This window comes from Poecilia reticulata, linkage group LG1 (genome assembly GCF_000633615.1).
Source record: "Poecilia reticulata strain Guanapo linkage group LG1, Guppy_female_1.0+MT, whole genome shotgun sequence".
NCBI lineage: Eukaryota > Metazoa > Chordata > Actinopteri > Cyprinodontiformes > Poeciliidae > Poecilia > Poecilia reticulata.
In genome coordinates this window covers 9,080,839-9,094,481 of record NC_024331.1, presented here as the reverse complement: position 1 = coordinate 9,094,481, position 13,643 = coordinate 9,080,839, and the positions used below count along the sequence as shown (strand labels likewise).

Sequence of the window (13,643 nt, the reverse complement as noted above, 5' to 3'; positions counted from 1 at the left end):
TTTTTATCTTCTTAAAGCACCAGACAGTTTTTCTTTTTTCTTTGGCTTCTGTTTTTACTTTTCTTTTCCTCGGTAACAACTTCCACACCGACTGGGTTTAGTTATGAAGTGTCCTGTTGGTGCGTCTCTAAGTGTTCATGGAAAGTCCGGAAACATTTTAATAAAAATAAAACCTTGTCAACAAACGTTTCCCACAACCTTTTCTTTCCATTCCTTTGGATAAAACATAACAATAGATGATTGACTGTTGTTCCAGTAATATTAAAACATTAAGTGTTTATTCTATACAAATGTATTTATTTATTAAAATTAAAATGTTAAAAATGCAGGCTGTTCAAAATAAAATGTGCAAAAATATGTTTCAGCGGTTTATATTTAAGGATGTTGTCGTATTTTTTGTTGTTGGTGTGAACAGGTGGCCAGATGGCTCTTGGAGGTGGGACGATGGGCGTGGCATCTTCAGAACAGACCAACCTGCACACAGACTCCCTTTCCAACACACTCAACACTAACAAGTCAGTCTCTGCCTCCTTCGAGAGAAACAAAAACACAATCCAGTGTCTCTTCGTGCACATCTGCTGTTGTTACCCAATCTAGTAAAAGAAGTCACATTTGTATCAACTTTTTTTTTTTTTTTTTTTGTAATTATTGTTATTCTCTTCCTCCACCTCCAGTCAGCTGCTGTCAGATGGCTCCGCTGTGGGCCAGATGGGCAGCCTGCCCACAGCAGCGCCCGTCTCTTCCGCAGGCGCCAGGAAGGCCTGGCACGAGCACGTCACTCAGGACCTGCGCAATCACCTCGTACACAAACTGTAAGTGTCGGACTCGTCTTCAGAGAGGAGAGCCGGAGGTCGCCCATCGCTTTAACGTCGTGCTTCTTAACGCTGCAGGGTACAAGCCATATTCCCCACCCCTGACCCGGCTGCTCTGAAGGACAGGCGAATGGAAAATCTGGTGGCCTACGCCAGAAAAGTTGAGGGGGACATGTATGAGTCGGCGAACAGCCGGGTAAGATGGCTAAACCAGTTGACGTGTGCAGTGTGAGAGCTTAAAACCCCAACGCCGTAGCAACGTCTTATTTTGTTTTGCTTTCAGGACGAGTATTATCACTTCTTGGCTGAGAAAATTTACAAAATCCAGAAGGAACTGGAAGAGAAGAGACGTTCACGGCTCCAGAAGCAGATAATCAACCAAGCACCCATAGCTGGGCAGGGGACGCAGCAACCGGGCCTTCCCCAGCCCAACGCATTGGGCCCCAGGCCACAGAGTGAGTACTGGCCCCACATCATGTCAGCGGCTGGGTGCATAATCCTACCTAGACTGAAAGTTGAGAGGCATACCTTTTATATTTTGAGTGTGTGAACTAAAACAATGTAGTTATGTTGATTTGATTAATCAACTCTGATTTGATTTGATTTATCATCACAGTTCTGTTTGTTGCACAGATGGACCCATTTCTCTCCCCAACATGCCGAATCAGATCATGAACCGTATTCAGGTTCCTCAAGGTACAGATTTGATGTTAAAGAATCTCACGCTCTGTAATAATGTAATAAAATCAGGGTTCAACATGCAATAGAACATCACTAAAACCACATTGTGTAATAATTGATTCAAAATGTAATAAATGCATTCTGTAATACTTTCTGCAGCACATGTAATAAGTTTATTATGTTTTGTGAAGATTGTTACAAAATGCGGAAGTAGCTCTATGTTTAGAAGTGATAATGAATTAAATGGTCACAAGTCGCTGTGTGTTCCTTCTAATCATTATGCTTCTAATAACGATCATATTATAGATCCCGTGCATTTAGATTGAAACTTTGGCCAATAAATCCAGAACTTTTGGTCCATTTAGTTGCCTTTTCAAACTCGTTAGCAAAACCCTCAATATTAATCTTTGTGCCATTTAAGGTAAAACAATTCAAATTATTCAGCCTTAGTGACGTTTTATTACATTTTAAAACTTGATTTTATTACATAATGCGGTGCTACGTGCACACACACACACACACACACACAAGTTGAATGAAAACGGATAGTAAAATGGAAAAGGCTGTCTTTGTCTCTCATTTTCTGTTTTGCTGGACTTTGTTTGTATTCCTCTACACATGTTTGATTGTCGCTCAACATTTTGCCTGTCTGTTTGTTTCAGGTATGAACCAGTTCAACCACATGACTCTACCCAACGCCCAGACGTCGATGGGACCCCGAGCAGCTTCCCCTATGACACACCCACAGCAAATGAACATCAGCTCTGTCCCAGCGGTAAGAATCACGCAGGGACACCGTCTTGGTGCATTTAATTTTTACGCACGTATAATCTGGAACAAATCTTCAGAAAACCTAAAAACTGCTGAAACGCAGAGTTCTTTCATATCGAGACTAAAAACCAACCTGCAAGTTGCCTTTTATTAAAAGCTATTGGAACATTGATGACGATTACTCTTGATTATTTTGATGATGTCATTTGACAAAATACGATTGTTGCTTGTTTCATAATTGGTTATGAAATAATTTGTTTATTTTATTTATAAGGCAATTTGAACTGCCTTCCTGCTGAAATGTACTACATAAATAAACTTAAAACATCAGCATTTTAGAAGCCTCGGCCAAGTCAAATTTATTAGATTTTTATATTGCGAATGAGTAAAACTGTGGTAGTTTAAATTATTGCATTTTCTGAACAGTAAGTTGATCTAGAGTACAAGTCTTACTAATAAAAAAAATGCGTCATGAAGAGGAAAAAAAGCATAAGAGTCTCGCCTCACTAAAAATCACACGACCAGCTAAACAATGATAGAAAAGTGCAGTACGAAAAAAGATTTGTTGTATATTAGTGATTTTTACAAAGGCTTTAATAATATTCCATCCTAAGTCTAAAAATATGTTTGGCATGTCAAAGCTCATAAATGGGTGTTTGTATTAGTCCTGGTGAAACTCTTAATGTTTCTCTTGTAATGTTCCTGTGCTCGTCGTCATCTTGTGCTCCGGCCCTGCAGGTGGGGATGTCTCCCTCCAGGATGCCCCAGGCACAGGGCATTATGCCTGGACACAGCAACATGGTGGGCCAGACGCCCAGTCAGGGACAGTTCCTGCCTCAGACCCATTTCTCGCCCGGATCTGGTGCCGTTTCTGTGTCCAGTGCCATGAACGTTACCGTGGGTCCGGGCATGGGCCAGCCTCCAGCGCAGGCTCCCGTCACTCAGGTGAGACGCAGGATGCGTAGTTGAAAGAGAACTGACGATCTCATGACTAATTTGACATTTTAACCTTTTCTGAAGGCGTCATAAAGTCATGTTAATTTCAGATTATTCCCAAAAAACCTAAAATAAAAGTAACTCATTTCTGTTTTTAAATGATCACGCCGTCACGGTACGCTCTCTAAACCCTGTGTTTGTTCGCGGTGTTGTCCGTTTGACATGTTGCTGTGCGTTTGTCCGCTTATCTTGTGTTTTTGTCCGTCCCGCTCTGTGTGTCCCTTTTTTTCCAGCAGCAGCAGCAACCGAACGCTAACCTCCCCATGAACTCACTGGGCCCCCCACTGGGCCCTCAGCTAGCTTCCTCCCAAACCCCCTTGCACTCCACGCCTCCGCCCGCCGCTTCCTCGGCCTCCGCGGCTGGGGCGGCCACTAACATGCCGCACCCCCAGTCCTCCAGCCGCAGCTCCACTCCCACCCTTCCCGGCCCCGCTTCGGCCCCAGCCCAGGGGGCCGCCCCACCCTGCCCCTCTCAGCCCCAAACCCAGGCGGAGCTCCCTGCGGCGGGACAGACGCAGCCCCCGCCTCAGCCCCCTACCACGCCGGTGAGACCGAGACCCTCCGCATGTGTCCTCAAATTTTTGACCCTCGCCTTCCATCCCTCTGAATGCCATCTACCCACCCACCCTTCCCATTCCCGTCCACCTTTCTGATAACTGCATCCTCACCACTGTCTGTAGCCACCATCACAAAGGGAATTTCACACATTTTGTCTTAAGGGAGCAACGGTGAACACATGAGCCTTGTTTGTGTCATTAGCTGCAACCCTGCATGCAGGACAAGCGGGTGGGGCAGGGGGCTGACCATCGAGATGGATTACTGGATCAGACATCGCATTATTGCTATGCATTGAGTTGGGAATATCAGTGGTTGGGAAAATGACACAATCGTGCAAAGAATCTGAAAAAGAGACGCATTCTTTTGCTATTAACTGTCTGAACCACAACAACTAAAACACAAGGTTGAAGCATGGTGTCCGCAGAGCCTTTCCAAAATCTTAAATTTATGGATCTAAAAGTTAAGTCCTTAAAATGTCTTGAATTCATTGCTTGAGTGAGCAGGTCCTAAATTTTGTTGTAGCAGGACAATTTAATCTCATATATTCAGTGTTTTCCTTTTTACTCACGGGAGTTTACTGCTACGCAAAACTTAGTCATGTGCAGACATCTTCATTGCGTTCTGTGACATGAGCCGGCTACAGTTAACTATGCTGTTGCTGATGCTGTTACCCTATCCATCTAGCTTCAAAGTCAGTACAGCTTTATTCTTGTTAGCTAGCTAGTTAGGGTAAAGCTAACCAGCATTTTTACATCAGTCACGGGTAAGTGCAAACTTCTTACGTACTTTCTTTAGTGTGGGAAATGTTCGCGTGGTTTTTGGTGTTGTATTCTGACACAGTTGAACGTAATCTCTGCTCTGTCGGGTAGTGGGGCTGTTGTCAGTCTGTATTCGGAGGCTTGGTGTTGTGACCATGACTCAATGCATAGCGATGCCGCCTGCAGGCGCGGGTGACTAGCCACAGCGGCTAATAGGCACAGTCCTATCCAGTAACTTGCATCGATGGGGCTTGACGCTGGTTTCAAAAGCTTCATATTTCCCCTTCCTTCATCATCTCCTTCGTCTTTTCTCGTCTCAGCTCTCTCAGCCGGGGGCCAGTTTGGATAACAGAGTGCCCACGCCTGCCTCCGCCGCCAGCGCTGACCTGCACTCACAGCACGTCGGAGCCGACCTGCCCGCCCAGGACCTCAAAGCAGAAACGCAAACAGACCAACAGGAGTTTGAAGCTGCTGGTGGGAAAATTGAACCCAAGACAGAGGTGAGTTTGAGTAGTGTGTGATATGATGGTAATATCATAAAAAAAGCCAAGTACACCCTATCAAAGATCAATCAACTTGAATTAACAGAAATCTAACTCTGGAACTGGAAGACATTTTAAATATCCAAAATAAATAAGCAAAACAGCCGAAACTACAAATGAAGTTAATAATGAAATCATTCCCCTTTCATTAAAAGGTTTAGTTGAAACCAATCCATCCGACTAAAGCTTTTTTTTGTCATTCAGTTTTTGGTAGAAAAACGGAGACACAAGAAACAAGCAATCATGCAACCAGAAACGATTGTGCTGTCATGGCTTTAATTGATTTATAACTTATTGCGACAGGTTTGACGATTGTTCTCTCAACTACAGGTTGAGAACGACTCTGGCTCAGCTTCAGTGAAAAAGGAGGAGCCTGAGGAAAAGCCAGAGCCAATGGAGGTGGAGGAGAAAAAACCGGAAATGAAGACGGAACCCAAAGAGGAGGAGGAGAACGGGACCAATGGCACGACCTCCTCGTCTCCTTCCCAGTCACGGCGGAAAAGTGAGTCTCGCTCATCCGAGAGCCGATGCATAGAGGAAAATGTTCAAGGCCTTTCACTCCCAACTGGGCCTTTCATTTTTTCTGTCCTCCATCTTTGTACTTGCGTTCCACCTGCCTATTTTGAAGACGTCCGTTTCTTTGAAGTCAAAATAAGCCTTTACTTTAAAATGGTTTGAGGACGCAGAGATCCTAGTGTGGAAAAGTCTTGGAGTATGGAATTTGATTCAAGTATTTGTAAAGGCAGATTCCCAAAACGTATTTCATGTCTTCTGTCRACCTCTGTTTTTTGGGGGGTTTTTGCGATTAAAACACACCCAAAGCAAATTCTAATTAATTTATATCGGGTGCCGCGTTATAGCAAAAGCTGTAATGCTCCACCTGTGAAAATGAATCTGCTGGGCTTCTTTTTTTGACGCTTAACCAATTCAGAGTGCTGTGTTGTCAGACAGGACAAAAAAAATTTTTGTATCTCCAAACCCTAACTTACTTATTGCATTGTCTGTTTCAGTATTCAAGCCTGAGGAGCTGCGGCAGGCTCTGATGCCGACTCTGGAGTCTCTGTACCGGCAGGACCCGGAGTCGCTGCCGTTCAGACAGCCAGTAGACCCCATGCTCCTCGGGATCCCGGTATGAGGCACAGAAACTCCCTCCTTGTCCGGCGCCGTTAGTGAACGCACGTGGCGCCATTTTGACTTTTCTTTTCCTCCCCGTGTTACTCTAGGACTACTTCGACATAGTTAAGAACCCCATAGATCTGTCCACGATAAAGCGCAAGCTTGACACGGGACAGTACCAAGAGCCCTGGCAGTATGTGGACGACGTGTGGCTGATGTTCAACAACGCCTGGCTTTACAACCGCAAGACGTCCCGCGTCTACAAGTACTGCTCTAAGCTGGCGGAGGTTTTCGAGTCCGAGATCGACCCCGTCATGCAGGGTCTGGGATACTGCTGCGGGAGGAAGGTAAGATGGACATTCATCCTGTGGTTAGCTTGATTTCGCCAATATTTATTTATTTTTTTGTCATCCACACTTAGTCATTTTTACATTCAAATCTTCTTTCTGTTACTATAAGAAGAACTACCTGGCCATTCCAGCAGTATTAATTTTTAAACATATCTATCACTCAATGCAGACTTGAGATATAGTCTGCATTGAGTGGTTATTATGGTTGCTATGGCAACCATAATATTAATAAAATATTATGGTTGACATTTTTAATGAGTGTTTATTTTTTAGCACTATGATATTTTCATGTAAAGAGCATTATACATTTTGTTCTAAAAGCTTGTGGTAAGTGCTAAGCTATTGCTAGTTTCTTTTTGTTCCGTTTTGATACGACTTGTTGATAAATTTGTTCTTTTATAAATTTCAGTGTGTGGAAAAACGAAAACCGCCACACATCCATTTTTACAACAGTTTCAATATTAAAACTGTTGTAAAAATGGATGTGTGGCGTTAAAGCCATCAAAGTCTGTCTCTTTGCAGTGAGTGGTTTTTAAATGGTTGAAAGGATAATGACACACAAAACCATCATAATGGTTTTACACCTCTAATGTATATATATTTCATACTGGAACAAAGCATTTTTAAACCAACCACAAATCTGTATTTTTTCAAATTCTGTATTTATCAGTCTGTTAAAGATGGTATTACCGATAGCAGTACAATTTGCACAATGCCTGTTTTGTTTTTTTCTTGGAAAAAGTTATTAAAAACAAGTTTTTGTCTAAATTAAGGTGAATTCATGGTTCCTTTTTCCACATAATGTAACCGGTAGTGCTTATGATTAAAAAAATAATTATGTGATCGGTATCGGTGATCAGTATCGGTGATCGGCCCTCATGGGTGATCGGAATCGACAGGAAAAAAACCTGATCGGCACATCTAATATACATATTGTGGATTGGATTTGTGCTGCTCTGTTTTCCATGTGCTTTGTTTGAGAATTAGTAAAGCAGCATGAATAGGGTTTGATACCAACAGTTTTTCTTTGCGCCGCTCCTCCAACATATAAAGAATTGCAGGCAAAAAGTCAGAAAGTTGAATAATCAGACCAGTTTTTCTGCTTCTGATTGAAAACGCTTGCTGATAAATTCATGAGCCGCTCTTCGTTTCCGCAGTACGAGTTCTCCCCTCAAACTCTCTGTTGCTATGGCAAGCAGCTCTGCACCATACCTACCGGCGGCACCTACTACAGCTACCAAAACAGGTACGTCTGCACCGTGTTTTTTTTTTCCCCAGAATGTTCTAGTGTGTTTCAAATCCAAGCACCTTGAAAAATTCTAACTTTTATCTGCAGGTTTACTTCATATTAAATTGAAGCATTTGAAGAGTCTTATCCATACTTTGCAGCCAGGTTCTGTTCGACTGAGCTGTCCGTCTAGCTGTTTTCTTTTGTAAAGATGAAAAAATAATCTTAGTTTAAGGCTACAAACATCTTCGCCCATCATTACCTGCTGCCTAGCAGCTGAGATGTGGCACATTATCGCTCACATTTTGGATTTCTTCCTCCCCCTGCTGCATGATTAGCGCAACTACAACTTTTTCTTTTGTTTTTTGTTTTTTTTTTCTTCTTTTTTTTCCCCCCTTCTTCTCACTTACACAATTCACTTAGAGCGAGAAGCAGCATTAGAGAGACTGCATCAGATTCTGGCAGCACAGCTCATTTACACTCTCAATGGGAGCTCCAGGATTCCCCGCTGTCTGTCAGAAAACATAAAAACACGCTGCAGTTGGTGCACAGCTCACTTGGGGGAGTCACAAACAAGTAGCAGAACATCAAATCATCGGGGTTCCAAAGATGTTGCGTACCGTACGACGACCTTTTTTGGTTGGAGTTGCACTGAGAGCATGGATGCGTTTCATTCCCCTTCAGGTATCATTTCTGTGAAAAATGCTTCAACGAGATCCAGGGAGACAGCGTGACGTTAGGAGACGATCCCGCACAGCCGCAGACGTGAGTGAACGCTAAATTAATTCAGGCACCGAAGCGCCCATGTCGGTTGATGCTCAAGTTTGTGTTTTTTTGTTGTATTTTCATTCAATTAGATTTAGAACTTTAATACAAAGTTATTTCACATGTAAAGTTTCTTTAAATGTAAGAAATTATTTATATTTACTTGAGACATTATGATGGTAAGAGTTTTTTTTTTTTTTTTTTTTTTATATCAGGATGATATCAAAAGACCAGTTTGAACGCAGGAAGAATGATGTTCTTGACCCTGAACCGTAAGTAGAGCAAATACTTTTAGTATTTTCCTAAAGTTACCGTCTTCACAATGAAATTCTGTTTTAGTAGGCTTCCCTGCGCATCCTCTTCCCGAGAAATTCATTGAAATCAAAGTTTCCCTTCACACACATCCACCTGGGGTTGTTTTTTCCTGTTGTTTAGATTTAGATCTTGCTGATAATTTCCAACATTTTGTTTTATATTAACAGTTTTTAATTTATCAAATTGCTCCCCGAGTTTGTCCTCTATTATATGTCGTCTTTTATTCTTTTAGTAAAACTCTGGCAGCATTTATGTGTTCTTAGTTTTCTAGTTCTAGCTGGGAAATTCAGCTGATTTTTTTTTTTGTTTGTTTGTTTTAAACATTGTAAAAAAGCAAAACAATTTGCTATTCATAAAACTTACTGTGAGTTGTTGATGTTGGCAAACTTTTCAAAGCATTTGAATCACACAGATTTTATTTGTGACTTTACTAGCATCGATCTGAAAGATATTAAGTTGTCTTAATATATTTTTTCAAATTGAGTCTTAAACTGACCATTTGATTCTCGATCTTTTCAATGRACTCTGAAGTCATTACTAACCTTTTATAAAATGAAGCTAAAGTTATCCAGGACCACCTCAAAAACCTTTAACTAAAACATGAAATCCTCAGATTAAAGATGTTTAATTTCTGTTTTTTTCCTCCCCATCCAGATTTGTTGAATGTAAAGACTGTGGACGCAAAATGCACCAGATCTGTGTTTTACACTACGAGGTTATTTGGCCATCAGGGTGAGAAGTTCTTTCTAGCATAGTTTTGCTGTTTTTTTGTTTTGATTTTTTTTTTTTTTTTTTTGTATTTAAATCTCTTAAATGTGTTCAGATTCATCTGTGACAACTGTTTGAAGAAAAGTGCAAAATCACGGAAAGAGAACAAGTTCACTGCTAAAAGTAAGCACACTACTCTATTTTTTTCTGCACTTTCATTAAGATTATTGCACTAATCCTAAAGACCACATCTTCATATAACTGTGCTGCTTTTAGTGGCGACTGAATGTTTTGAAGTCTCCATGAAATTCCTTCCTTCTTTCCAATCCAAACAAGTGCCAGAGTTGGTTTTAAAATGCTGCTTCTTGAACGTGCTGCTTCGCTTCAGGGTTACAGTCCACCCGACTGGGAATGTACATAGAGGACCGTGTGAATAAATACTTGAAGAGGCAGAACCATCCGGAGGCCGGGGAAGTGTTCGTGCGAGTGGTAGCGAGCTCCGACAAAACGGTGGAAGTTAAACCCGGCATGAAAGCCAGGTGAGCTCGGAACGGGTCGGTGGACCTCGCTGGTTTAAGAAACGGGTCGTGTTTGTCTCTGACTCGACAGACGAACTGCTGTACAGCCTACATGTTGCACAAACTGGGTTTGACTCTCTGCTACTGCAGGTCTGCTTCTGTCGTTCCCCCCTGAAAGGAACACAATCCCTGATTGAACAGCTTGTTATCAGGTTTACTAATTAATCATGTTTGCTCCTTATTGATTAAAAGTCACTTGACCTTTCAGTTCTTCTTTGTGCTGCTGAGTGACATTGTAACGTCTTCAGGAGCTCTTTCCGTATTTCTGTTTAGCAGAGTTCTTATATAGTCTTGAAAGGTATGAATAATGATGGGCTTTCTATGTCATGATAAAGAATAAAGTTAAGAGTCCAGATTTCTTCATTTCCAACCTAAAACATTCAAATTAGATTTTCATAAAAACAGACTTTTAAGTATTTGATTTATTTTTAAATGGCATTCTTTGTCTTTGATTTTCTCCCAATAAATTTATAAAAAAAATTTGAAAGCGAGCAATCAAATAAATGCATTCAGAATTTAAGTTTTTTTTTATATACCACTTTCTTCGCCACCATTTGTTTTTTKWTYTTTTTTTTTTTTTTTTTTTTTTTTTTTWTWTWTRCAMGATAYTTACTTCAAAATAKTAAACATTRCTTCTGAATTTKATAAACMMTTWTKRAWAATATWMARYWAMSYRKYTYTAWAYATCAGAGGGCACCCAGTGCAAATGATTGTTACAGTGTATGAAATTATACTGTCTAAGAGGGCAAAATGTGCACCATCTCCATCATATTTGTGTACATTTTTAATATTTCTTTATGCATCTTTGATGTCAGGTTCGTGGACACGGGTGAGATGCCCGACACCTTTCCCTACAGAACCAAAGCACTTTTTGCATTTGAGGAGATCGATGGTGTGGATGTTTGCTTCTTCGGCATGCACGTGCAGGAGTACGGCTCCGAGTGCCCATTTCCTAACACTAGGTTGGTTTGTTTTTGCATATATAAATGAATCCAAATTAACAGTTAACGTGTTTCGGTTCTAAAAGTAAATATACATGGATTCGTTACACCCAGGGTTATACATCTTAATAGTTTTTTTCTTAATTTTCAGTGATGCATTTATTAGAAAATTTAGGCCAATATTAATATCAGATATTAGTATTGCTTTTGTGACTGAAAACAGATATTTACCAATATTGCTTGTATATTTCAATACCCTTTTGACAGTTTAAAAAAAACAACAACCACATGGCTGACTCCACATAGAAAAATGTATTTCTGTGGAATTTGTGCACTGCAGCTGGTGTACGACTTACGTCTGGGTGTTGTCAGAATACAATACAACTGTTGTCAAAATCTGGACTGAGAAAAAGGACTGGACTGTTGCTTAGTGATCAAAAACATCCTGTTTTCAGAAGAAAACTTTGTATTTATTATTATTATTTTTGGACATCAAGGTCCCATAGACTAGAAGAAGAGTGGAGCGGCGCCATGGCGATCGTGTCATCCTCTGGCGTTGATCCACGCTGCATTGATTTTAATCAATGCAGCGTTTTAATAGGATGTCGTAATGCACTTTATGCTTTATGAAGAGGCTGTTTTCATTCTCCGGCGGGGCTTGGTACCTGTCCAAGCTGCCAAATATACAAAATATTTCTAAACTAAAGTTTGGGTTTTTGTTCTCTCTCAGCCATAATCATCAGCATAAACTCTTGAAATGCAATCACTCTGTTTGAAATCAACCCAAGTTATTATATATTTTCAATTTAATTAACTGAAGAGAATTTTAAATAATCTTCACCTATAATTGACATCATCTGTTAAATTGACATTGTTCTTTCCAACGTTGCAGACGGGTCTACATATCATACCTCGACAGTATTCACTTCTTCCGACCCAGAGTTCTACGAACAGCAGTGTACCATGAAATTCTCATTGGCTACCTTGAGTATGTCAAAAAACTTGGGTAAGTCCTACACTTTTTATTTGATAAAATGAAGAATCTTTCCTACCGGAGCTGCTTAGTGATGTGAGCTTTTGCCTGTGCGGTTCTGAAGTTACACGCAGGGCCACATCTGGGCGTGTCCGCCCAGCGAGGGAGACGACTACATCTTCCACTGCCATCCTCCAGAGCAGAAGATCCCCAAACCCAAGAGACTGCAGGAGTGGTACAGGAAAATGCTGGACAAAGCTTTTGCTGAGAGGATCTTGCATGACTACAAGGTAGGTTAAAGGGTCTTGGAGAGGATGACGTTAATGGCAGCACTTTATGTCAAAATCCTCGTTTTTTTAAATTGATCAAAATTTCCTACGTCTTTTCCCCAGGACATCTTCAAACAGGCGACTGAGGACCGGCTGACCAGCGCCAACGAGCTGCCGTACTTCGAAGGCGACTTCTGGCCCAACGTGTTGGAGGAGAGCATCAAGGAGCTGGAGCAGGAGGAAGAGGAGAGGAAGAAAGAGGAAACCACCGCGGCCACAGAAACTCCAGAGGTACCGTCCTTTTAGTGAGAAACTTACAAATGTTTGAACCTAAATCACTTACATTTCTTTTTTGAATTGATGGAATTAGGGATACAACTAATGATTATTTTAGTTATTGATTGAGCTATAGATTATTCTGACAATTAATTGGATAAAAAGAAATTTGGTACATTATGCAGATACTTCATATAAGCCTTTTTTAATACAATATTACAAATATATTAATAAAATGGGAGTAAACAAATTTCTTCTTTTAAATGAGAAACCAGATCAGATCACCATGGAGATTTTTTGCCTAAAATGCCAGAAAATGTGACGGTTTATGCATCAAACCAGGAGCATCAGTGATCCACAGAGTAATGGCGGTATGGAGAGGTTTTTGTGACCCAAGTTGTTCCTCTAACGTTTACATGTCGTCCCTCAGGGAACCCCGAGTGACAGCAAAAACGCCAAGAAGAAGAACAACAAGAAGACGAATAAAAACAAGAGCAGCGTGAGCCGAGCCAACAAGAAGAAGCCCGGGATGCCGAACGTGGCGAACGATCTGTCCCAGAAGCTGTACGCCACCATGGAGAAGCACAAAGAGGTCAGCTTGTTCTTAAAACGTTTTCTTGCACAGGATTCAGTCAGACAGACGAGCGCCAGCGACACGGAAGCATAAAGAAAAACCAGATCAATACTTAAATGCTCTCTGTCCAATCTGACTGGACTTGAGCCATTTTGCAGAAAAAAAAGTGTCTTCTGAAACCATCCATGCAACTGGATGTAGGCATTTCAGCTTGATATTTTTTTCTGTTTTTTAAGATTTGTAAACATCTTATAAATTTCCTTTTTTTTGGATGGTTTGCTTAAGAACAAAAAGGTCCGTGGTAAACTGGCTGCTCAGAGAGATGTCTCCAAGCTTAAAACAGAAAGTTCAGTGAAAAGAAAATTTGTGATATTTTGTCGTAACTTACCTTCTAATTTAAATGTTGTTTTTTTATTAATCTTTAGTATTTGC

The 13,643-nt window shown here is 40.9% G+C and overlaps 1 protein-coding gene across 4 annotated transcripts in view; it reads left to right on the top strand.

The window, feature by feature from the left end:
* crebbpa (CREB binding protein a) overlaps positions 1–13,643 on the top strand; it is a 35,974-nt gene that overhangs the window by 18,782 nt on the left and 3,549 nt on the right. The window contains exons 7-29 of one of the 4 annotated variants that reach the window (XM_008408137.2): positions 416–515; positions 675–812; positions 891–1,008; positions 1,096–1,267; positions 1,446–1,508; positions 2,156–2,268; positions 3,003–3,209; positions 3,503–3,805; positions 4,897–5,076; positions 5,449–5,620; positions 6,129–6,247; positions 6,342–6,581; positions 7,742–7,830; positions 8,497–8,577; positions 8,793–8,849; positions 9,547–9,624; positions 9,716–9,783; positions 9,989–10,139; positions 10,994–11,140; positions 12,012–12,125; positions 12,217–12,382; positions 12,485–12,652; positions 13,068–13,229. In XM_008408137.2, coding sequence (XP_008406359.1) covers positions 416–515; positions 675–812; positions 891–1,008; positions 1,096–1,267; positions 1,446–1,508; positions 2,156–2,268; positions 3,003–3,209; positions 3,503–3,805; positions 4,897–5,076; positions 5,449–5,620; positions 6,129–6,247; positions 6,342–6,581; positions 7,742–7,830; positions 8,497–8,577; positions 8,793–8,849; positions 9,547–9,624; positions 9,716–9,783; positions 9,989–10,139; positions 10,994–11,140; positions 12,012–12,125; positions 12,217–12,382; positions 12,485–12,652; positions 13,068–13,229 — 3,206 coding nt within the window. Of the gene's footprint in view, positions 1–415; positions 516–674; positions 813–890; positions 1,009–1,095; positions 1,268–1,445; positions 1,509–2,155; positions 2,269–3,002; positions 3,210–3,493; positions 3,806–4,896; positions 5,077–5,448; positions 5,621–6,128; positions 6,248–6,341; positions 6,582–7,741; positions 7,831–8,496; positions 8,578–8,792; positions 8,850–9,546; positions 9,625–9,715; positions 9,784–9,988; positions 10,140–10,993; positions 11,141–12,011; positions 12,126–12,216; positions 12,383–12,484; positions 12,653–13,067; positions 13,230–13,643 lie in introns of all 4 variants that reach the window. The other 3 variants (XM_008408048.2, XM_008407964.2, XM_008408220.2) reach the window with 3 other exon arrangements.